The sequence below is a fragment of the Megalobrama amblycephala genome, linkage group LG17 (genome assembly GCF_018812025.1).
Source record: "Megalobrama amblycephala isolate DHTTF-2021 linkage group LG17, ASM1881202v1, whole genome shotgun sequence".
NCBI lineage: Eukaryota > Metazoa > Chordata > Actinopteri > Cypriniformes > Xenocyprididae > Megalobrama > Megalobrama amblycephala.
In genome coordinates, this window is record NC_063060.1 from 26,351,418 (window position 1) to 26,377,897 (window position 26,480).

The window sequence follows — 26,480 nt, forward strand, 5'->3', positions numbered from 1 at the left end:
ACTTAGCTAGAAGGCATCTAATCTGAATTTGCATTACAAATAATTAAAGCTCATCACTCAGTTGCTATAGTTTTTAGTTAAGTCTAAAGTTTTATGTAATGATGGAACCACCACTTTAGTTACAGGGTTTGTATTTGTCAACGTTCATGATTCAAATGAAGTTTTGACTAATTTCTACATAAGGATGACTTGAAAAACAATATCCATAGTAGTCATTATAGGGTGAAAACAGGTAAAGTGGAATAACTGGTAAGTGGGATACTTATATTTAATCTATCATTATATATATTCTACCATTACTAAAAATCAATTCCAATCCTGCTCCTGGAAACTTCCAGCAGTCTTAGAGACCAAAAGTCTTATTAATCACACCTGAAGGTATACAGGAATCAAGGTCTTCAGGATCATTAGAAACTTTTGCTGCATTCAAAATCAAATACTTCTCCATTATATATTATGCGAAAAAGAGTACTCCAAAATGTCCGAATACATAGCATTCAAAAAACAAGTGAAAAGTATCCAGATGACCTACTACTTCCAGCAAGATCCTGGAGCGCTCATTGGATGGACACTTTGCTATCCCATGAGTCCCCAGGAGAGGATTTATGAATGGCAGTGAAGCGACGCAACTGACACTGGTAGGTCACATGACAATAACAACATGGCAGATATAGTACATTCAAATTTCATTCATACAATTATATACAGAACAGGGGTCTCCAACATTATTTCATTTGTGAGCTACTTTTTAAATATGAAAGTGGCTGAGAGCTACTCATGTTATCTCTTAAATAACATGAATAACTGAAATCTCTTAAATAATGAATAACTCTCAAATTAACAACAATCCAAGCTGTTACACACCTGAAAGAGTTATGTACACGCCACCCTTTAATGTCAGAGAACGGAATCAGAGAATACAGTTCTTTATGTGTAACAATTCTTTGCATATTGTCTACACATAACTATATAGTAGTGGTTCACTTGTATGCATTAATAAAAGTCAAGTTAAAAGTAAATTAAACTGGAATAATCACAGCCTTCATTCTGAACTGTATGCCACATGAATGCGAGTGCATGCTAAATGTTCAAAGGCTACAAATAAGATGTGCATTCACATTTTCTTACATTTAATGAGCTGACCAGAGATGAAATGAAATTTTCATATCTTGATTATAGGTGACCAAAATGATCACGGTTATCAATATTATCACGTGATTGTTTTATGTTGAATAACAAACAACAAATAAAATTAGCAGCACTATGTACTTTTTGCATAAACATTCAAATAATAACATTAAAAACGATGACATTAAAAAAGTTTTGGCATAAAAAGTTTATAAAAAGATCACATTTCAGCCTTTAAACCATTTTTATGAAAAGGATGTCAAAATTATAAATTATTGGTATATTTATATTTATAAATATGCTCCATAACTGTTCTACATAGGCTACCATATTATCCGAATTGTTGAGACATCAGACCAAATGCAATGATCAATTTTTGCTCCTTTCATGTTTTGGACTTCCACAGAAGTACATATTTTACTATTTATTTCTAGGCATCCTCCATTCTCAGGAGACCAAGGATCACGCTGGATGAGGATCACTGGTTTAGCGTTGGTTGTGACTCAACAGTCCAATTTAGGAGTGGCAGTCTCTGCCGCAAAACCTGGGTTGGATAGCTTGGCTCCTGGCCTTCCTCCGTAGCCGCTTTGCCTCAGATTGCTGACTGAATGTCTCCTCGAAGTTGAAGAGGCCTTTCATCTGAGGCAGTAGCTTCCCAAGAGTACAGGTTGATTCCAAGGGCCTTAAGTTCTCTTTTACAAACATCTTTGTAACTAAGGTGGGGTCTGCCTGTTGGTCGCTTTCCTTGTGACAGCTCACCATACAAGAGATCCTCCGGAATGCGCCCAACTTCCATTCAGACAACATGACCCAACCATTGTGGAAGAAATCCCTGCTCTCTCAAGGACAGTGCATTTGAGGGTCTTGTTCTGCCAGGTAATGCCCAGGATGTGACGGAAGCAACACATATTTAAAGCCTTAAATATACTTTTTTTGCAGAGCATTCAGGGTTCATAATTCACAAGCCTTGTAGACCTGGATCTTGGTATACTCAGAAAGCTTGTCATTAGTCCACACTATCTTTGTCAGTCTGGTTGTGATAGCCTTTCCAGTTCGTCTGCTCAGCTCAGTGTCAAGAGAGAGCGAGTTAGAGATAGAGGATCCCAGGTATGCAAAGTCGTGTACAACCTCAAGTTTATAGTCAGAGATTGAAATGCTGGATAGAAGATTTACATCTTGTCCCATGACTTGTGCCTTCTTTAGGCTGATGGTGAACCCAAACTTTTGGCATGCCTTGCTGAAGCAATTTATCAGCTGTTGCAGATCCTCAGCAGAATGTGTGGTGAAAGCTGCATCATCAGCAAACAGAAGGTCCCTCAAACACTTAATTCGGACTCTGGTCTTTGCCACATAAAGGGGCTGCCGCTGCTCCTTGCACTTTTCCTGTAACTGTCCTGTAAGTGAGGAGAACATGTTGACAGTGGATCTGTTGACTCGGAAACCACACTGTGACTCTGGATAAACTCTCTCTGCAAGAACCTGAAGGCGCTTCAGGACAACTCGTGCGAACAGCTTCCCAATTACGCTTAGGAGAGATATGCCATGATAGTTATGGCAATCGCTTCTGTCACCCTTGTTGTTATAGAGCGTGACCATGTTTGCATCCCTCATATATCCTGTGGCGTAGCGCCTTCTCTCCAACAGAGGCAAAGAATTTCCTTACAACACTTCAGGACTTCGGCAGAAATACCATCCTTGCCGGGTGCCTTACCAGGGGCAAGGACATCCGGTGCTGCATTCAATTCCTCTAGGGTGGGTTTCCTATCCAGCTCATCCAGCACAGGTAGGCACTCAATGGCATCCTAGGCTTCCTCGGAGACCATGTTTTAAGTCCCTGAGGATGAACAGTGGCTTGTTTGGTGGGACGCTGTTGACAACAATGCTGAGATCTTTGTAGAATTTGTCCTTTGCTTCAGCTGCAGAAGTCAGAGTTGGCACATACACACTAATAATGCTGACTAGTGGTGTAAAGCTGCATGGAAAGGACTCACTCAGATCCCATATTTAGAGGGACAGTGCTTCCCAGCAAGCTGTTCCTAATTGCAAGCCTACACCATTTTCATCTTTGTTCTTCTTCTGACTTGCCCTGCCAGAAGAAGGTGAAATCCTCCTCCCTGATGGATCCAAAGCCAGGGAGCCTGGTCTCCTGAAGAGCAACTATGTCTAGCTGCAACCTCTGTAGCTTCTTGTTTACAACTGCTGTCTTTCGAGTGTCTCTCACTTGCTGAATATCATCGGTGATGCCTGGTAACATAGTCCTCACTTTCCAAGTGCCTAGTTTTAAGGCTTGATTTGTCTTATTTTTGTTTCCTGGTGCCTGTGGTTATCAAATAAGACACAATGGTCTCTCCCACCATTGGAAGCAACCCCTGGCATCTCGCTCTATGCTACTCAAGCCATAGACTTAAAACCGGTAGACTGTTGCATCCCGCATTGATCCAGTGTGCATAGCAAAGCTGGAGTGGCCTCTCCAGTGTGTGAAGCCTGGGTAAGAAAAGTTATGGAGAACAAGGTATTACCCATGCATCATGTCCCCCTTTTCCATGTCATCAGAAAGATCCAAGGGAAGGGCATAAGCTGATACAATTTGGCTTTGATGCCATCGCAGGAGCTGCCAGAGCTTGGCTTTAAGCAGCCCTGAACTGCCTTCGGGACTCCAACTCCGGATTTATCCTCCGGGTTGACCCCAATGCCTTACCCATGGTTGGGTATAGCAGCAAACAGCAGAGGTTTGAAATCAGAGTTTTCCTTCTCTTAGATAGGCTACCGTCCCAGGTTGGCAAGCCCCATCTGCCCAAAGAAAAAAAGTTTTTTTTTTCTCCTGTTTTCCTGCCACTTCTCCTGTCAGTGGAAATAGAAGCATATCCCCACTACCACCTCCTCGACATTAGCAACCTTTGGAACCAAAGGTATATCACTTCTGTTATTACTGATTGCTTTCAGGATGTGAAGAGAATTTCAACCAATATAATAAAAAGTGTTTCTGAAAAACATTGTCTATACATTTAAGTAACTTGCCTGGTTAAATAAAGGTCAAATGAAGAAAAAAAAAAAAAAGAAAGAAAAAAGAAATTGTTTCATATGTTGTCTCTAAGCACACTTCCTTCCATCATGTTTTCACACAAAGCGAAACTTACGCTCCATGCTGTGCCTGTGTGAGACTGTTGCTTAATGCTATTACCTGGGGTGGGCAAATTAGACACATAAACCCACTCTCCCACTCCTCATGAAAATAGTGTTTTTTCCTCCCTTTTCTTTGCTCAGACACTGTCTTTACTCATCCTGATGCCAACAAAGTTTTCTAGCTAATACTGCCTTGTAGCCATATAAGCGTGATGACATGCTTGATTGAAACGTCAACATCCTGTTTTTATTTTCTATTGTTGGTTGTTATTCTGTTATATTGTAATTACATCTGCATGCTCATAAAGAAATGAAAAAATAACCTCACAGCCAATATATCAAATAAATACTTAATTTGCATTAAAGGAGGTGGGACACCTGTCTATATTAGCTCTAGCTATACCTCCAATCAGGTCATGAGCTACTGGTACTGAAGACCCCTGATTTAGAGGTGAACGCAGGTAAAAATAGCCACTTTTTTGTTAAATGTATAATTTAGATTTTTTAACTTTAAGGTCCAGCTATAATATTTCAATTTGAATACAGTTCATATAATGCAGGGGTAGGCAAGTTCGGTCCTAGAGAGCCGCTGTCCTGCTGAGTTTAGCTCCAACCTTAATCAAACACACCTGAAAAAGCTAATCAAGCTCTTCAGGATTACTAAGGCTATAGGCAGCTGAAGGTTTTCTTTCAGGGTTGGAGCTAAACTCTGCAGGACAGCGGCTCTCTAGGACCGAACTTGCCTAACCCTGATGTAATGTGTTATGTGCAAGTATAAAAATTTTGAGATCATGCACTGCAGACAAATTTCTTTTCAGGTAAAGTGAGCCATCCCTAATTTATCAAAAATGATCCTGTTGGTCCAAGTTATCACTAGACATTTTATCAATCACATTGTGTAACTAGGCTGTAGTTTGTCTTTAGCTCAAAGTCAAATGGCAATAAATTCAAAGTCAAGTCTTAAATGTTGTATTTGCAGAGTCAGGACTTAAGTCCTCAAAATTGGAACTCAGTCTGAGTCAAATCTAAATAACGAGTTCACATTTTTGTCTCCAGCCAAGGGAACATATGGGGAGCATGACTGTCCCAGGCTTTTCTACGTATAAGTAACTAAATATGACACGTCCACCCCTCAGTCTCAGAGGCTAAAAGCCTGTGTCTGCTGGGAGTGAGATAGAATATATCAGCCATAACCCCCATTAGTTCACAAAGTTGCCTTTCAGTTCAGCACATGCAAACTGTGTGTTTCTGAATTGGACACAGGGGCTTTTATAATTGCAGCTTTAAAATCTATTTGATTCTCAAGCCATTGGAGACAGAGGGCCACAGAGAACACCCAACTCTCAGCGGGAATCCCAGGCCTGACTCAATTACATAAATATCAATTAGCAGGGAACTGGGGGATTGGGCTTGATCTGCCCCTAGAGAGGGTGGCCAAGTGTGGGGAGCAGCAAAGGAGGGGAGGGGAGGGGGGGAGATGGCACTTAAAACAATCAGCTGTCATGTTTCATTTGCACACTTTAGTTCACAGTCATGCTGAAAAAAAAATGAAAAAAAGATAGCTGGTGAAAATACTGCCGCAAATTTAATTAACCAGCAAACGAAACTGGACAGAAAAACCCATGCAGAAATGTGTTAATTAAATTTCAGTTTATCTAAAAATTTAGGAAGAGAGCAGAAGTCCAAAGCAATTAATGTCAAATGTCTCTCTGAGGGACTGTAACACAATCATCATAATTCCATGGAAGCCCAAAAACTGGAATAAAAATGTACACTGTGGAGATGATTTACTCCCATTGGTGGGCCCCTCTTTCATGTCTAATGGTTAATAAGGCTGACAGCTAAGAGGATTACGATCAATTTTGGTCCGTGCCTGATAGTGCCCTAAGCATGTGAGAGAATCCCCCCGTACTGTCAGGACCCATATATTCAAAACTGATCGACGCTATAGGCTCTTTATCATTCACAGCTTGAGGGATTTGGCCTCTGGATCACTCTAATGAGGGCCAATAGGATGAGGGCAATTTTTGATATCGGTACTGGGTGTCAGTGGGGGTCTCTTCTCCAGTGACGCGTCTGTGAGGTGTGAGGAAATCCAGGGCCCATTAATCCACAGCTCTGGGAGGGTGAGATTGCAGAATCCAGTCACAGTCGGAATGAGTGTAGAGGTATGAGGACTGGCTTATGGAACGAATCATGAGGAAGAGAGGCATGTCTCCATACATAAAACTGCTCTATCAGTTCACGGTCAGGGATTTGGAGATATTAGGGTCTCTGCTAAGCATATGTAGCATGCTTTAGACTTCTCTCTGGGATATTCATGGAGTTCAGATACTACACTTCATTGGATGTCACACATATGCTGATTGAAAACATTTACTGCATGGTCAGTGCCTCCACATTCCTTTTTTGCAATTATAAAATCCAAATTTGAAGTCCAAATTTTCCTGGACATGATATAAGGTATAAGGTCGGTAAATCATTCAATACTGTTTTTTGTGAATTGGCCATTTGGTCAGTTCAGAAACATGGTCATACATAGTTTTGCATTTCATAAACAACCATAAACTGGATTGTGTAACAATTACTTATAATTAAATACAGAGGAGTCATAAAGAATTCAGTTCCCCTGTGCCTATAAGGAACTGTTACATTGACTTCCCTAAAAAGCTGCTTTAATCATTCAATTAAAAAATTAAACTCCTTTGATTTTTTTGAGAAAATTATTTTAAAAATATTTAAATATATAGTCATAAAATCAAGGCCCTCATCCTATTGGCCCTACTATATGTGGTCAGTAAGAATTTTATTCAGCAAGGATGCATTAAATTCTTCAAAAAAAGAACAGTAATGCTACATTTATAATGCTGTTCTTTTGAACTTTCTTTTATCAAACAATTCTGAAAAAATATAGGCTATCACATTTTCCTCAAAGACATTAAGCTTTCATTGATAATAATAAGAAATGTTTCTTGAGTATCAAATGATCATATTAGAATAATTTCTGGAAGATCATGTGACACTGAAGACTGGAGTAATGAATTTTTATACATTTTACAATATTACCTTTTTTTTACTGTATTTTTGATCATATAAATTCACCCTTGATGAGCATATGAGACTTTAAAAAAATCATTATAATATAAATCATACATATATACACACATATATAGGCAGTGTATATAAAACTTTTCTTTTTTAATAGAAACATTTTTTAATGAAAGAAATATAAATTTATATTTTAATTAAACTGTTCATATTTTTTGTGTTGATTTTTTTTTTTTTTTATCTTTTTATGCCTAAATATTTTGAATTACCATTGTGTATGAAAAATGCTTTATATGCCTATAAAAATCTCTTATCCACTAATCAAAAAATCCTTTAAATTGATTATCCATATCTGTATCCAGAGCTGGGTAGATTACTTACAAATTGTAATCAGTTACTGATTCCAAATTACATGGGAAAAAAAAAAAAAAAAATTGTAGATAGTAACGTAATCCATTACATTACACATTTAAGGTATTGTAATCTGACTACTTTTTGATTACTTTTAGATTACTTTTGACAAAACTCATTTATCACATTGATTTGAATAGGATAATCGTGTACCATATTGATATAAAATCTAAAGAAAAAGAAAATATATTCCATTCTTTATAAACAACATGAAGTGTATTAAATATTATAAATATTAAGTCAGTGTTTCACAAACTGGGGTTTGTGATGGAACCTCAAATTTAACATTTAAAATAAATAATTTTAAAATAAAAAGCAATCGAAATAAAACACTTACTAAAAACATAAAAATATATATTTTATGTAAATCCAGTGATCAACTGCTGTGTGGGTCTCAGTTTTCAGTGATATTCACATGACTAGTGGCTGGTTATTTGCAGTTCCACAAACCTGGAAGACCTGCTGAACATATATAAGCAATAGACCTTTTTAGAAAGAAATTAAAATACTTAATAAAAAAAAAAAAAAAAGTAGGTCGGAGAATTATGAATAATTTAATGCCATTGTGGGAATAACATGTAATCATGTAATCATGTAATCAATAAAAAAGTAACTGTAGTCTGATTACTAGTATTTTAAAATGTAATATAATTTAATTACACGTACTTAATTTTTGTAATCTGATTACGTAATCCAGATTACATGTAATCAGTTACTAACCAGCTCTGTCTGTATCACTGCCCAGCACTTTTGCCAAACCAGATCAAGTGAGAGAGAAGCCAAACCAAGCTGTCTGCAACCCCATCACACACACACATTGCAGGAGCATCTCTTCTTTGTGGACACGGTCAGTCCGTGCCGCAGGTTGTCTGGGCACTGTGTGCGAGGCGGTAAATATAAGCTCAGAGAAAGTGCGATATGACACTAATCAGCTTGTGCGGTGCATTTCCCCAGCATATGCTTCCAAGCGAGCCCACGCTCTCCCAGGAGCACCAGTGAACGGGGCCATGACAAACTTTATTTAGCTGAGCAGGTGCCATGACCAATTGTGCCACGTGACTGACGGAGGCGGGCCGTGATTCAACAAGTGCACACTGAGGGAGAGCAATGCGAGATTTGTGCGACCTAAAGCCTCATGGGAGGTGTTTGCACCTGCACTAATGAAAAACATCCTTGGAATTGGGGATCTGTATTGCACCGCTTAACATGTTTATTCACAGGGTTTCACAGCCGCTTGTTGTTGTCGAAAAGAGTGACCTTTTGACCAAACCGAAGACTGACGCTCAGAAAAAAAACCCTCTTTTTGGTTTTAGTTGTCCAACGGCTGAAGTCCTGCTCTATTAATGCTTATCTGTCACGCCTCAAGCATTTTCTACCTGTCTACATTTTTTTCCGCTGCTGTAAGCTCAAAATCACTCGGCATCGATCTCTCCATATCCTCTGAGTCCCTCCTGTCTCACTCACTAATTCTCCCTTTTGCCCCTTTCATCCGGATTGAGCACGATGAGGTGGCGAAAAAAAAGAAATCAATAACAGGGCCAAGTGGGAGAGGTCAAAGTTCAACAGGGATCCTGACGGATGTGTCAGAAAGGCCTGGACTTTGAAACAAGAAGCAGGGGGAGAGGCCGTGGCTTGCACCCGGCGGCAGGCTAGATGGAGATCAAATTTACAGGCTTCGATCGGACCGGTGTGTTGGTGAAGGGATATTAGAGGAGGGTTTAAAGGGTTATCAGATCAGCCCCATTAGAGTGCGAGAAGGACGGGCGGCTTTATCTGGCTCAGGGCCAACATGTGTCAGAGACGGGGGCAAATGACAGTGTCGGGAAAAACACCTGACATGCACTGATGACCGACTCATGCCCTCTGGAGAACCAACATTTGGTAATGACTACAGATGATCCGGTCTATGATATAGATGTATGGGTCAATAAGGACAGATCCCTAGCAAATCAGTGTGTGATAAGCATGTTTCCCCAACTTCAATGGGCATCAGACATCTCGAATCAAACTAACCATATTTCAACAACAGCACTAGTTTTTACTGCACTGTACTCTGCTTCTGTCATATTTCCTGAATTGTTCAGTCCAAACACTCAAATGCACCATGTAATCATACAGAGGCTAGTCAGAATAACAATGTTCTTATATATAATATAAATAAGTACACTTATTTAACAAAATATTTAATTCTTCATGCAGTAAATTAAACAAAAGTGACTGTAAAGACATTTATAATATGCAAAAGATTTCTATTTCATTGTTTCACTGCTCAAATTAGAGACTGATTTAACTCAGTCCATGGCCCCACTGGAAAAGAGCACTCAAATATAAAACTGTAATCATTCATTATAATCTCTGTAGTGCTGTTTAATCGCATGGCTTTTCCATAGAGGAATTAACACATTTTCCTCTCAACACGCTATAGATGACTGAGAGTGTGTATGAGTGTTTGAGGGGGTTGCCATGAAAAGCAAATTAACTGTCGGTTAAATGACTGACATCTTCATGATACGGGTAATTATCACCACTGATGTTTTCAAATGAGTTGAACAGATCTATTCACTGCCCTTCTTCCTGAGGGATGTTTTGTTAAATGAAGAAAGAGAGATGACAATACATTATGCCTACACATACACACAAACACAAAAGATGTCTTTTGAGGTTTGTGAACTAGAATACAGTACCACAATGATCTCGGCATTGTGGAGATGCTCTTCATTCATGTTCTTATCAGAAGAAGTGATGGCAAATCGGACAGTCTTATTAATCTGACCAAATTTTGTAAGCTAAAATAAAGGTTATAGGCATCTGTGGTTCCATAAAATCCTTTGACAATAATGGAGCCTTTCAATTGGTCAATAGGATCTTTATAGTGGAAAAAGGTTCTTTAGATTATTCAAATGTTCTTCACACTAAAGGTGCAGTCATTTATAGATTCTCAGTCAAATTTCACAGAAATTTTAGTCATTCCAATAGGAATCCACAAGAGTTTCAAGTGAGTTCAATTTGGTCATTTGAATTCACCATGCTGACCAACAGAAAGCTGCTCGGATTGAAAGTGAGTTCTGTGTGGGCTATGCTTTATACATCACTACAATATTGACAAGTGGCAATGGACTTTTTTTGCCCACAAAATTTCACTAAATAACTGCTAAGGAACTGTTCACTGAAAGGTTCTTTGGTAACCAAAAATGGTTCTTCTATGGGATCGCTGTGAAAAACCTTTATTTTTAAGAGTGTAGCCCTCTTCATTAAACAGCAACAGAGGCAGTAACAGGAAAAAAAAAAAAAACCTACAGAAGTGCGTATGTGAGTACATAAATAGAGGTGGTGGTCTGGGGAGGTTGGGGAGAAATCCATTTGCAATTTAAATGGAAATTTAATGATCCCACAGAGGCAGTGAATTAGCCTCCTGATCAATTGATCATGTCAAGGACAAATAGGTAAACAAACATGTCCATTAATTCTGGCCCTCCCTCTGTCCTTACGTCTCCTCCCTGCTGGGGAAGAGTGTTGGAGGATTACCAGAGAAGAGAAGCAGGAGGCGAGGGGGAGGTGGAGGAGCTAACAAGGCCCTGACAAGCTCCCAGCAACTGAGGGGGACTGTCACTTCATTCCCACCCCACTGGGACAGACCAGCCCACCTCTTTACATGGGCAGTTGGGCCCAGCAAGACTCTGTTCACCATCATGGGGAGGAGAAATAAGAAGCGGGCCACAGGCACGGATGCAGAGAGAAGGAGGTTCCTTGGACACGGTGATCTCCACCAATCTGGCTCTGGATCAGTGCTGAGTGCATCAGTGTGGACGGGCCGAGGGCACAGCTGTGCCAGTTCCTTGATGACTGATCACCATCGTTCATTGACTATTGGTTACAGTGACAGTAGCACATGCCACTTCACATCTGTTCCAGAATGAAAGACTAAGTCAGTGAAGTTGCCAGAGTTTCTAGCTTAAAGACTAAAAATAGAAATCTAGACCATCAAATGCGCCAGTATCAAAAATCAGCACTCAACTGCTAAATTGAGCAAGGTCAGGGGTGAAATCAACAATTAGCCTAGAGATAAATGCTTTAATTCCCTTATATGAGCATTGATCATTCATCTTTAGGCCATTTAAACCCTCTAATGTGGAGTCTTTCTTACCAGTTTATCGTTTCCAATCGTCTCTCCTAATTAGCTTAATAAGAAAGAGATGAGGGGTTTCTATAGCATGACTCTCATTGAAAGTCTATCAAGAAATCTTGATTACCGCTAAATAGCTCTGGCCAGAGTCAATGGGTCTCAAAGGAAAATATGCGCAGTTCTTTCAGGAAGAGAGAGAGAAATGCAATTTCACTTTCAAATTAGCTAATGATAATGTATGAGATCTCTCACTATGCTAGATATCAGATACTGTAGAGATCATAAGGGGATATTCTTATGCATGCAGCTCAATGTATGGCTGTATGTTTTTGGATATTATGTTTAATGTCTACACGGCTATCAGAGGCACAGCTATCGACACAGCTATACTTTTAAACCAGGAGACACTTTTTAATCATTGTCATAAAAAAATACATGTTTAAGACAGTGATTACAGTCAAAGTGTCCCCTAATTTAAAAACTATTTACATCTTGCTTCAAAACGCTGCTCCATGGTTAAAGGGATAGTTCAGCCAAAAAGGAAAATTCACTTTATTCATTTTACTGTAACATATAAACATTGATCAGCGAATAAACAAAAGCTCAACCGAACCAGAATGATGTGCAAAAAGAAACCTCTTGTGGAAGCTCAAACGTGCTGTGTAACACATGAGAATGTTTGAGCTTCCACAAGAGGTTTGTTCTCGCACATCATTCAGGTTCGGTTTTGTTTTTGGTTTATGTTCGCTGATCAATGTTTATATGTGAGTAAAAGCCTAAATGAAATCTGTTCATCATAAAAAATGATTGATATATTGCTTATCCAGATCGATTATCCATATATTGCTGCATACTACGACACCTCCTAGAACCAAACAAAGATTTAATCGTGTAATTATTACAAAAAAAACAACAACAAAAAAACAATCTTTCACTCAGTGCAATACAACAGGATGCAGGAATCCTGTTTTAAAGCAGCAGACATTTATAGTACAAGTCAAATAATGCTCTGAAGCAAGATGTAAGGGAAATGCAGACCAGGAGCTTTAACAATGCCAAAAGCAGTGGAAAAGCTTTTTAAAAGGGCCATTTGTAAAACAAGGAGTTAAAACCAGATTATGGGTCAACAATAACACAATCCCTTATGCTCATTCCCGTAATACCCACAGAAGAAGAGGATTTATACTTATTGTGGGAGGCTAAGCATCAGGCAGCCATATTGCAAAAAAAAAAAAAAGAAAGAAAGAAAGAAAAGAAAACATTTTACAGTGGGGCCAGGTAATCCCGTACGGAGGTGGTTCTACTACGCTTTGAGACTGAATGAAGAATAGGAAGTATTACTGTTATCAGAGAACTCAAATCTGGGCTTTCCAGGTGCTGCTAATGCAGCATCCAGCATTTTCAATAGATCGCAGTGGATTTGCTTAGTTGACTCTCTAATGAGTCAATTGTTCTCTCTGTTTACGCTATTAAAAGAGTATTAGCTCCGTTAAGGTGTGGGTGCCAAAGGGAGACACTGCCATAAGGTCTAAATGGGGACCCCTGTGAAGAGCTCATCAAACAGAACTGCATTGTTGAAGCACTTAGCTGAGGTCCAGCAGTTAGCTAGCTATTTTACAGACATTGACATTCCTGCGCTATGTAATGTAACGCGTTGATGACACAAACACCTCCTAGTCACTGTCTACTCACTCGGCCGGAGGCGCATTAAAGCCGGTCGTGTGGACGGCAGGCACCTGAGATAGTCATCGGCCCCCCTGCCGGCTTGATCGCTTCTCATCATATACAATAGCAAAAATACGCTCATGAAAGAGGTTATGAGACTATTTCATTTCTTAAAGGATAAGACCGCCAAGCATGGATCCAATGTGGGTACTTATGACTGAAGTGGCAACGGTTCTTCTCAGGTATCCTCTTAAAGCTACTCATTGAGAGGATGATGAAAACTTCAGTCAGAAGCAGGGAGTCCGCTTATTTCGTATCCTGGGTCATGTTTTAAACCTCTTCGCCAAAGTGCCTCAATACGCATAGAGTGCTGAGAGCCAGATTACTGACTGATAGTACAAAGCCCAGAGCTGATACAGAGGGATTTGCGAAAGTAAAGACAGATGTTGTAGTCGTGCAAAGGAGAGCAATCCATACTCGGGGCAAGGAGTTAATGGGGAAGCGTATTGTTGTCGAAGGCAGATTTGCAACTTTTTAACCCATCTTTTTATCTGAAAGAGGACTTTGCTTGTATTAAGAGTGTGCACCAATCGCTTTTAGCAGTAGAGGCCGATCAACTAATCGTACATATCTGAGGTGATCTGTGAATGCCGCCAATCCCACGCCACAGCTAGCTGTCTGCTGCTGAAATATCAGGATGTCAGGTCATCAATATAATCAAACTGACTGGGTGCCTTAAAATGCTCATGCCTCTGCCAATTAGCTTTAACTATTAGGATAATGCTCTCAGGCAAAAAAATCTGCTTTCAAAAGCCACTGTGAAACTGAAAATTGTGTCTTCTAGCTCTACAGGTTCTCTACAGCTATATAAATATTCCTGAAGGTAGACATTATAAATGAGTTGCCAATAATTCATGCAGGTTGCTGTTCATTGTGTTTTATTAGAAGCTGCTTCTTTCACTCAATAGTCATCAAAGCACTAAAGAGGAAGAGCAGCCACTTTATCCCCTTAATTACCCAATTATAGCCAACAGCACCTACTGAGGATAATGAGTCCAGTCTATTGAAATAATGAAAGCACCTTATTAATTATGAAAGGCATTACCAATTACAATAGCATGGGAAAATATTCATTTAAATTAAATAATAATTTAATAAGAAATCAGAAAAGGACATAAATGTTAAGGCACTTACACTTGACATTTGAACTCATTCTGACTGTGTAGACATTTGTAATAAGGACTTGAGCATTATCATTAAACTTTTACTGATTGACTGACTTGGAGATAAAAAAAAGTCATAAAATATTAATTTTAAATAATTGTAATCTGCAGTCTCTTTAGAATAAGCGAATACTTGTGGTAGGAACTTATGTGAAAACTTCTCTTTACCTTAGTTATTCATCTGTCCACATCTCACTACTGTGTCCATGGGCTTCATTTTTACTTATGTCAGTAGAAGAAGCTTGTCAGAAGCGGTTAGCTTCTTTAGTAAAATGACTCCTGGTTCTTAACTCACAGTTCAACTCAAGCCTGAGATTTTTTTAGCACCTCTTGTTTTTTCCTTTTCTTTTTATTTTTGCAGTGAAGGTGGATTAGGAGAGAGGGGCTTTTGTTTAGATAAAGCGAGGGATTAGGTAGAGATTTGCCCCCATAAAGTTGTGGGCTTGATGGGCCTTTTATCCCTCCATGTCGCTAAAGCTGTGTTGCTTCTGGATTAGGACTATACAATGGGGCCCCTTGTGCTGGGGATCCGGGCCAAAGTGAGTAAGACGGAGAGAGAGAGAGAGAGAGAGAGAGAGACTGAAGAAATACAAGGGGGGAAGAGAGACTGAAGACAGTAAAGAGATGGAGAACGAGAGAGAATAGAGGGGCACAGCTTCTGACAGAACTGACAGGTCAAAAACTTTTAGCATGGGGATTTGTTAAGAAGATCCTGGGATCTTGTCACGAATGATGCGATTTTCAGGCGGTATCAGTGGAGCTGTGTGGAGAAATCAAAATAAATTAAAAGGTAGCACTGCCCCTTTAATACAGGTATCTAATTTAGCAAGAGGAAAAAACGGTTTTGAGAGGAAGGTGCTGCTAATAACGTGTCTAAGAGATGGCTCCTGGCAAATTGCTTTGTTATTCTTGTCAAAAAGGTCTCCTGGAAGCAGTCGATTTTAAACCATACATCAAAATGATTAATTGCTCTGGGAAGAACAGATGCTGAAATACCCTTGGATTGAGCCTGAGAGGCTACAGCTTTGTGGATTGCAAACGTAATGTATTCATGAAGTTGCAGAAACATCATTAGGTCTATTAATTAGCTAATAACAACCATCTCGCGCTTTGACACCAAATGCCTTTATTTCATTATTTCCAGCTAAAGCTACGGGACAGAGTTAAATTCATAAGTTTAAATAAAAGCCAGTGATATGATTGACTCGTTTATTAGATATCATCCTTCGTTTTGAAGCAGCCGGATTCGCTTTAAATAAAATGATTTTTAGAGAAATCCTCGTCGGTTTAGTAGTAAATTCAATGAGAGAATCCACGTATAATAGCGGGGACTTTACATTTCAGTGTCGTACATGATGTTGTTGTAATAAATAGCTATTTCCAGCACCGCAATAGAAACATGAACAGACACACGAGAGGGCAGCAAAATGAAACTGGAGTGCAAAAAATACCAATTACTTGGAGTAAAACTGGACTGAGGGCTTCTTTTGCAGCTCTAAAGGTGGGTTTCTCTCTGTGGCACTTTAAATGGAAGGCATTTAAAGCCCTCAGATGTGCTGGACAGTAGTCCTCGTTTAAGCAGATTTAAGGAAGAGGCGCTGAGAGGAATTCTTTCTCACTTTAATTGCTTTAGAAACGCTTCTCACAAAGAGACATTGCCCAGATTTACCTCCCGTTAAAGTTCTTATTTCCATCGGTTCACAAGTTAATCCTCTTTCTTTCTCAGACCATAAAAAACCAAGTGGGGAGAAACGATGGGAAAGGACACAGGTTTGTTTCCAGAAAGGTAAAAGTTATATATATATATATATATATATATATATATATATATATATATATATATATATATATATATATATATATATATAGCTATTATTAATAATAGGCCTAATAATAGCTAATTACCCACCGTGTGAAGAGTCTTTGATAATGGTAACAAAAATAGCCCTCATTGATGAGCAAATCTTTTCAAATATATTTTAAAATGGTATGATATTCGTTTTCAACACAATAAACTTCTTAAAATCGTACCAATTTGGATTTTTTTTAACATGCATTTATTTCTAATGCGTCAAATAATTATTAATATTATTAATTAATGTTATTTATATTCATGTGGTCTTTTCTTGCGTGCTTAAAATTTTGAACGAGCAGAACGGGAAGAATAATGTTATATTTTAATAGCTCCGAAAAACTTTTGAAATTTGAAATTCAACATTATTCTACATTAAGAAATCGATTACATAAGAGCAACTCACGTGAATGTTATAATACAGAGTGAATTGATTTTAACATCGCTTCATTTCTTGCTGACTAGAGTTAAATTAAACAAACACATAGGCTAATTTAAGCTGTAAACCATGTTCATCACCATACCTGAGCACATACCCTACACATCTTTTGCATTCGACAACACCCCTAAAAAAATTTTAACGACAGTATTTTAATACAAATGTGTGTAAAAAGAGACAAACTACTCAGTTTCATTCAATTTCCAATCGTTTCAAATTCCTCTAGATGATAACTATGGTCAGAGATAAAATTCAGTTAGGGATTTTCACCCTGGCCCGCTTTCTGCGAGCATCTTTAACAAATTATGCAAGCTTTACATTAAAAGGCTACTTTGCGCTGCCCTTAATTCCAACCTAAACGGTTTTGCTCCGGGAGAAGAAATCTTTTCTAAAAACCCTTCAAGAAGAGAAGGGCATTATTGTTTTAATCCTCTTACCGGCAGTCATTTCAAGACAGAGGTTTTTTGGAGGCTGAAATAGCGTCTTGTCTCCCCTTATCCTCACCCAAATCCTTCAAGGCCGGGAGAGATTGTGAAGGCAGTAGCCTGGCATCTATTAGAGATCTCTAAAGTCCCTTCAGTCTCTCCTGCAGTGGCATGACAAAGCCGAAAAGCAAACAAAACCAATGCATGAGATATTCGTTTGTCTAAAAAAAAAAAAGTCTTGGGACTGTGACCTTAGAAATATTCCTATGTCCAAGAAGTAGACTAAAAGAAGTCAATCCGTGAGAACACTATGAGAAAGCAAAAGTATTCCTATACTTGGCATTTCCACAACTTAGGTACTAAGTTTGGCAAAACAATAGTTCAATAGTCAATTGTTTAGCGATCTGCTGTTATTTCGAGAAAATTGTTTGTGGTTCTTGAATGACGTTTTTAACAAATCATAAACCCTAAAATCAAGTAAACAATAAAACTGTATGAATCCATGTAAAATAGTCAAATTAAAATGCAATAGATTTGTTTGCTCCATTAAAGATCTTCCTAACCTTAAACTCATTAAAATTACTAAATAAAATTTAGGACGAGAACACAAACACTTTAATGGCTTATTTGTCCATAATCAAACTCTTTGCCATCACTGTCTGCGCTATAAACGCGTTTCTCTTCTGTTCATGCTTTAAAATCTTAATCCCATCGATGTCAATATGTTCTGTTTATTCTCACAAGGATATTATTGTTTATAAGCAAAACTGTTTGTGAGTGGACATTAGTGCTTTCAAGTGCGTGATTTAAGACTTCTAAGTAAGGGGGCAATTGGCTCGGAGTCCACATGCAGCCAGAAAAATACCGTCGAGATTTGATTGACAGCTTTAAGGACCAGTAGCAAGCCTCGGTGATGTTACGCGGAGCTCTTTAAAATCCCTCCTCAAAGCTCGTGTCAATAGATGGACGCAATGTGCTGAGAAGAGCGCGCAGGGAACGATTTGGAAGCGCTTGATACTTAGCGGATACATTTGAATGGGCTCTTAGACTTTGAGAAACGCGATAAGGACATCTGGGAAATACTCCGAGCTACAAGCAACAAAATATCAAGTGACACTGTAAGACACTGGATAAAGGACAACACTGAGGTAAGAGACGAATTGTTTTCGCAGTTGTTTACGCAAAATAATTATGCCACGAACTAATAAAACAACAGAAAGATTTAAATTTGTCAGTTTAGTTATATGCGGTGTAAATTTAGCGTAAATAATTTGTGCTGGTGGTATGCTCAACTTTTCTTTACTCTTAAGATAGGCCTGTTTTGATTTTAAATAGGGGCCATTACAATATATTGAGTAGCCTACTTTTTTGAGATGCATAACCTAGTTGAAATCCAGAAAAATAAAAATAATCATAATTAAAAAAAAAAATCTTAAACGTAGGCCTATGTGTGAAAGATACAAAACATACGATAACACTTTTAAATACGCATCAAACATTGGTCTGACTTAAGTTTTTCTTCCCCCCAACTTAATTTCACAGTAGTGCCATAACTTAAAAGTGGGCAAAAAACTGTTATTTTTCTTTATTCAGAATTATTAAATTCTGTTAAAATACATTTCAATTGGAGATGAACTTTGATTTTCAGCTACTCTGTCGAGTAGGAAAAAAAACCTCTATGCTGACTATGTAGGAGGCCTTTGACAGTGGGGGATACAAAAATATGAGTGACAATATAAAACCTGTCATGCAAGACACGATAAATAGTCCCCCCGGGTCAAATGGGTTTTTAACGTTAACATTTTTCCTAATTTAGTAGGATCAAAAAGTTGCACTGTACATGCCAATTTGCATAATGAGGTTTTAATAATCGAAGCATGGAGTGTCACACTGCCCGCAGCAGTAACAGGCGGATGAATAGAGTACAATAGCAGCGAGACACAGTATTGAAATAAGCTGCCCTTTGTGCTAAATATCAGTTGGCCTGTGGCGAAATTTTGACAAGTAGCCATACACTTGAAGGAAAATGTCGCAAAAGTAAACGTTAAATTATACATTATCATTAGGCCGCACTAAATCACTATTGCATTTATCACTGGTCAATTGTTTTTCGTTTTTATCACTATTTTGGAATGTGTGTATTTTGTGTAGGCTATTTATTGATCGTTTACAGTGTGTTTTGGTCAAATGTAAGCTATAACATCCATATATGGATGGAATGGCAATGAACTGAACTAAAAGTAAAACACATACTAAGTTGATATAGGCCTAAAACACATCTCTTAAGACACATATTGTTTGGAAAGCACACGCGAGCATTTCTTGAAGCCACGCACACACATGTATGCTCACTGTACGTCCGTCCGTGTCAGCGGTGATGATAAATGGAGGTCTCCACAGTCGAAACCTATTTGCACTTCCATTAGACGGGGACCCAAATGGGGATCAACATGCATATTTTACCCGCAGAGAAGCCATACATCTCAGCCAAAACGTGGCCCCGGGGCGATGGGATAAGGGGCCGGGAGAGAAGGGAGGGAGAGAAACGGAGCCCATTCAATTCAAATACTTGGGGGAGAAAAGTAAATGTTTAGCAAAGCACCTTCTGTCCAAGCGAATTAAACTATTCCCTCTTGCCCTCTGATCACATTCATCAGACGTTACACTGACTTAATAGTCTGGGAATGGGCACTCCGGGTGTCATAAGCTTCCACGCTGAGGAGGGTAAGCGTTTTGGTGGCCTAAAACGGATAAAGACAGCAAGAGTGCAAATCTTCCAAACAAACTTGCTTCTGTAAGTTCTACCTGAATGCACAATGTTACAACATTGCAAAAGAAAGCCAGGCAATTTTTCTCAAAAAACAAACAAAAACAAAAAAACTATGTAGCTAATTTATGTTTAAACAAAAACATATTTTATACATGCATAATAATAACAGATTATAAAACTAAATGTTAATTTGTTATTATTATTGTTAAATTATTAACAATAACTGATAAAAGAATGAAAAATCGGTTGATCTAAATATTAAGCTATGGAAATGTATTTGAATTTTTCTTATTTAAACGGCACCGAATTATCATGACACAAATGTAGTCTAACATACACAAGTTTTCACAACACAAAATTCATATTTTGTTTCCCAAAGAAAGCTACATTGTTTACATCAAAATATCACATAAAAAAAAAAAATCACATAAGACTTTTCCGCTCCCTTTTTTCAATTTTTGCTACATAATTGCTCAATAATTAAAATAGTCTATTTTAACTTCGAATTTTGATGTAGTATGATTTAGATAAGTTATGCATGTTTTAGATATTTAGTCCTACGAATTTAAATGTACAATCGAAGTAAATAATACGCAATTTAAGTGCTGGTTGGAAATACAATTTAGTTTAAAACTCGAGGCTGTTGTAAGTCCCTGGACACCCGCCTTGTGCGCGAGCATATACTTTCTCTCTTAATAATTCGCACTGCTTTGGCCTCGGAGATATTCATGCCTGTCAACCACCTCTATATACTAATACATATCTAATCGTGTCCTGGAGCCTTTCATTTTATCTGTGAAAATCTTAAACCGGCTGTGAAAAATGACTGGAGTAACATGGGCACTAAACCTCATGATACATTTTGAAATTAATAGGTAGCATCCCATGCATCAGTAAATTGTAAATATTGCGATTAAAATATCCCTACATATGGCTTTCCACGTATTATAAGTAGCACAGATTAAATTAAATTTAAATTAAATTACGTCTTTATCGAAACATTCGTTCATTGCTTAAGTAGCTATCTCTCACTAAAATAAATCAATGATTCATTGACAACCTTTTTTAAAGGATTTGCTACGGTAATTTGCCTCTGAAATTATATATCTAATGTAGTAAGCATAAGTCGGAGCTCATTAGGTAAACAAGTGATAATTGCACCAATTAATTCCTTGTGTATGACTAATGGATTGGACAAAACAATAATTGGATATTAATGAACGCAGTTCCGCTCCTATAAGCGGATTTCCAAAAGCGCTACTTGACACTCTTACTAGAAGACTGACAACTTATTGATTTATTATATATATATCACTACGCGCTTTATAAAATTATCACAATAATAATTAGCACGATATTAATTAGAATATTTGTTTTAATACATGAATGCAGAAAAATTTACGTGTGTAAAGCAGAGGACAAATAAAGTGTTTAGTATCTTAGAGGCCTGATCATCTCAGAATGCGAATTATTCGCTAAATCTTTTAAGGCACTTTAGGAAAAATTCTGTATGCCCCAATTTTATAGCCGCAAACATGACACCAAAGTGCCGCAAATCTTGGCTCCAAGGAGTCAATTATATACAAAGTTATGTCAATTATTTATTAAATAATAATAATAAAAAAAACTTTTTATGCTTATATGCCAAGGAAATATATCATAATGGCATATTTTTTTTATTTATTTTGTCCATGTATCACATAAGCTATTGAAAAGGCGCTCTAGATAATGTTACCAAGGTTACCACCTTTCTGTTCCAAACTATTTATTCTGACTTCTATTCGAACTCTGAATCTAACTTTTGTGATTACTAAGCTGTTGAAAACCCCCTTCAAATGTATAGTCTACACGCTTGCATGTAAAAAGGCATCCCCAACCTTTTATTTTGACTTGCTTTGTCAGGCCTCAATATGGGAGCTTAGACCAGCATAGAATGTTAAAATGTGTTTTAACAAACGAAAAAAGCGTTCATTGTTATAACATACTTACAATCCTGCTCTTTTACAGATATTTCTGAATCATGCAACACTACGGAGTGAACGGATACTCCCTCCACGCCATGAACTCATTGAGCGCCATGTACAACCTGCATCAACAGGCGGCGCAACAAGCGCAGCACGCGCCTGATTACCGGCCGTCCGTTCACGCGCTCACCCTCGCGGAGAGACTGGCTGGTAAGTGCGTTCTCTCTCTCTCCTTTTTAGCACACAAATGAATTGTGATTGTACAATGAATTAAATATGCCGTGTCTTTTCTCTTCCAACGGCTGTACATTTCAAGATATCATACTCGAGGCTCGCTACGGCTCTCAACATCGCAAACAACGCCGCAGTCGCACCGCTTTCACGGCCCAGCAGCTGGAGGCTTTGGAAAAGACTTTTCAGAAAACGCACTATCCTGATGTTGTGATGCGTGAGCGACTGGCCATGTGCACCAACCTACCTGAGGCACGTGTGCAGGTAAGAAATTAATTTCACCTTTAAACTCACCTTTAAGAGTTTAGAATGTCCACAGACAAGTTATTCATCATGTTTATATAAATTGCCTTTTGGTCATCAGGTATGGTTTAAGAACCGCCGTGCAAAGTTTCGTAAGAAGCAGCGAAGCCTCCAAAAAGAGCAACTGCAGAAGCAGAAAGACGGCTCGACAGATGGAGCCCTAGCAACAAGCGATAAGGATGACGCCCCTTCCAACTTAAATCTTGAGAACCAGCCACCTTCATCATCATCTTCCTCCTCCTCCATGGAAGCAGAGGCAGCTCCCCATGCACTGACATCAGAACTTAGTGTTGAGCTTAACGTGACCTCGGCAGAGCAGTCAGATAACGAGTCGGCCACAGAGGACAACGCAACCGACAAGGAGGAGGAGATCAAGCAGCACAGAGAAGATCTGAAGGTTGAGAAAGAACAAGCACCTGGAAACCTTTCCCCTCTTTGCAAACGTCTCAGCCCCAAACCAGGTATGTATTTGCTATATATTGCTCCTTCAATTTCATTGCCACTCTTAAAAATAAAGGTTCTTGTTGGAGCCACAGCAGTGTAGGCAAGTGCTCCAACATACAGTGCTTCTGCACTTCAGGCGACCCAAGTTCGAGTCCCGACTCGACGTCCTTTCCTGGTTAAATTCCTCCCTCTTCTCTCCTGTGTTTTCCCTCCTACTGTCCTATGTAAATAAAAGCAAAAAGCCCAAAGTAGTATGATTCTTTACTGGCATCGATGGTTCCATGAAGAACCTTTCCATTGCACAAAAAGCTCTTTGTAGTGGGGGAAAAAGGTTCTTTAGATGATTAAAATGTTGAAAGGTTCTTTGGGGAACCCAAAAGGGTTCTTTCATGGCATTACTGTGAAAACCTCCTTTTGGAAACTTTATTTTTAAGAGTGTGAAAGGATGAATAAAAATACCAGAAAGACATTTTGAAGGTAGAAGGTTTTAATCTAAATCTCGACAATCATCTTTGTGTCCTTAGACTCTCCTCTCGGTTCCCCGGCTATCTCATCTTCCTCTAGCGGGGTGACCGGCGGGATCTCTCAGAGTCACTCGTACTCCTCGTCTCCGCTCAGCCTCTTCCGTCTGCAGGAGCAGTTTCGCCAGCACATGGCTGCCACCAACAACCTGGTTCACTATCCGTCTTTCGACATGGCGACCCCGTCCTCTATACCATACCTGGGCATGAACGTCAACATGCCAGCACCCCTGGGCTCCCTCCCCTGCCAGTCCTACTATCAGTCTCTATCTCACCACGCGCAACAGGTTTGGAACAGCCCCCTGCTGCAGGCCTCTGGAGGCCTTCCTAGCCACAACAGCAAGACCACCAGCATTGAGAACCTACGCTTGCGGGCCAAGCAGCACGCGGCATCACTGGGCCTGGACACGCTGCCCAACTGAGCAGGAATCTGAAAACTACCTGAGCAAGGGAACATCTCTCTACCACTACCAACATGCCACCTGGACTTCTCAAATTAGGGTTAATCCTTGGAAATTAAAACAAAAAAATGTGTCCTGAGGTTCTCCTGACTACTAAAGTTGCTTTCAGAAGAGGCAAATCAAATTTCGTTCAGCTTGTTATTTTAAGGCAGGCAGTGAAATGAAGCTCTCATTTAATTCATATTACATTACATTTGTCAGTTTTGCTTAAAAAGACAAACAGGCCCTGGATTAGATTTAGTGTTATTTATATGTTTTGGATGGGCGTAGATGTTTGATATAAGCACTTTCTGGAGAGGATCTCAGCTGGTTGCATGCACTATACACCAGAATCTTAAAAGAACTTTCTGTGAATTTAATTATCATTTAATTAAATTACACCACACAAATTACCTTGTAAATGTAAATCTTGCACAACTAAATCGATTAATTAAACCTAACCTGTTTAATGGTCAGGATTAAACCACGGTAAATTGAGGATGGTTGGGTAATGAGGAAATTATTTCATTGACTACATATGCAAAGCTTTTAATTACATGTAGCCTCAGGCAGAGGAAAAAATGCAATTATAGACCATGCATATCATTGGAGATTGCCATATTAACATTCAGAGGGAAAATACTTTCAAGAAATCTAGTGCTTACCTGCATATAAATGTTGCAACAGGAAACAATGCTGAATAGTGGTTGAATGCCGGACAGTCCAGAAGAGGAGAAGTTCTCCAGTGGAAAGCAAAGCACTTCCATGTACGGCAGCTTTTTTCCCCCTTCTCTGCTCATTCTTGACATCTCAGTGCTGAGCTCTCATTGTGTTTGTAAAATATTTTAATATGTAAAATACAAAATCTTTATCTATAAATGTTTACTGGTAAGGCAAATGTAAAAGTTCTATGTTTTAGACTGAGAAGATTTTAACCCTGTGATGATTCTGGTAGCTGTCCCTTTGTAAGATTGTACTGGGTGGGTCGCACAGCCCGTCTGCGTCTCCCCCCAGATTATTTAACCTATACAGTCTGGTCGTCTATGTAACTCTTTCATTGTCACTGTGGACATCAATATACAGTCACTCACAACATCACACAAAGTGGTGAATTTGTAGCCTATATTGGTGGAGAATGTTCCAGAAGTATACACATCTTTCCCTATGTCAATTGTAGATTTAAAAACTTGTAAAATAAAACTTCAATAAAACATTGCTTGGACATCTTTTTAATTATATACTCTATATTTATTTTCTCTTGTTTATCCTCAAAATACCACATTAAATAAATCTAGATCAGACTGTGACCATGCTAAACTGATAAATTAATTTTAAAGGTTAAAATACAAATATTTTGTCTTTTTAGATTAAAATAAAAAAAATGAAATGACATTTTTCATCCAGCAACCCCTTCCCCCACCAAAAAAAAAAAAAAAAAAAAAAAAGGAAAGGAAATAGCTGGGAAATAAGCTGATACTAAAAGGTAGGACAGCAGAAAACAAGGAAATGAGAGTGAGGAGAGCAAGAAAACAAGGTAATCTTGGGAAATAAAATCGTTGCGGGGACATAAGCCATCCCAGATGAATAAGCAGGCCATTATGCTGAAGAATGACTGCCTGGGGCCGTGATTATGCCGCTATTATATCTTAAACAGTGTGGTTTGTCAAAATGCATAAGCCCTTTGCTCACATAAAGAGGGTCTCCCCCTCTGTGTGCATTTTACCAGAGGCTTGATGCCACCGCCACCATGTTCTCAGTGCCCTTGATGGGGCTGCTAACTGCATTTTAAAGTGCCTTATGCCATATTTAAATACAGCTGATTGTAATGCGTTCTAACATTCAACCTTTTGAGTAGATCAAAACACACATGGGAGGGCGGAATGATTCATTAGGAAAAAATGAACACCAACAGCAAATAAGTTGTCAGTTAAACATTCCAGCAAGTCAACAGTGTAAATAAATAGCATCTCTATTATCAAGTTTCGAGACCAAAAACAAACTGCCTCCAGGGCAACAAGAAGGTCAAGTTCTCTTTACAAGGTAAGAGAAGCATTTTCTGTTAATCGTGTAGTATGATTTAAGTCACCGCCACTAAATTGCTTGCTTGGAAATGAAGCCACATAAACTGAGCGAATTAAATGTCACAGTACCAAAACAAATAGTTACTTCTGCTAAGCTCTGCAGCATCCAATTATTAAGCAGTTTCTAGATTCACTTTAGTGTTTAATCAGGTGTCACCGTCAGTTCTTTACAGACACGCACAAGCACGAATTGGACCTCGAGAATGCCTAGCACAAAAATCACAGTGTACCATTCAATCAGAACTTTTTTTCCCTCATGCTCTCCTTTTTGGTTTTAGCTGCATGGAGA

General features: G+C 38.7%; 1 protein-coding gene across 5 annotated transcripts in view; it reads left to right on the forward strand.

The window, feature by feature from the left end:
* dmbx1a (diencephalon/mesencephalon homeobox 1a) overlaps positions 1-25,346 on the forward strand; it is a 66,385-nt gene extending 41,039 nt beyond the window's left edge. For 4 of the 5 annotated variants that reach the window (XM_048163885.1, XM_048163884.1, XM_048163887.1 and 1 more), the window contains 4 exons: positions 22,215-22,381; positions 22,488-22,666; positions 22,767-23,166; positions 23,674-25,346. In XM_048163885.1, the coding sequence (XP_048019842.1) occupies positions 22,228-22,381; positions 22,488-22,666; positions 22,767-23,166; positions 23,674-24,092 (1,152 nt within the window). In that variant the 5' untranslated portion in view covers positions 22,215-22,227 and the 3' untranslated portion in view covers positions 24,093-25,346. Of the gene's footprint in view, positions 1-18,252; positions 18,586-22,214; positions 22,382-22,487; positions 22,667-22,766; positions 23,167-23,673 lie in introns of those variants that run through there. The other variant, XM_048163888.1, reaches the window with a different exon arrangement.
* The last annotated feature ends 1,134 nt before the right edge of the window (positions 25,347-26,480 follow it).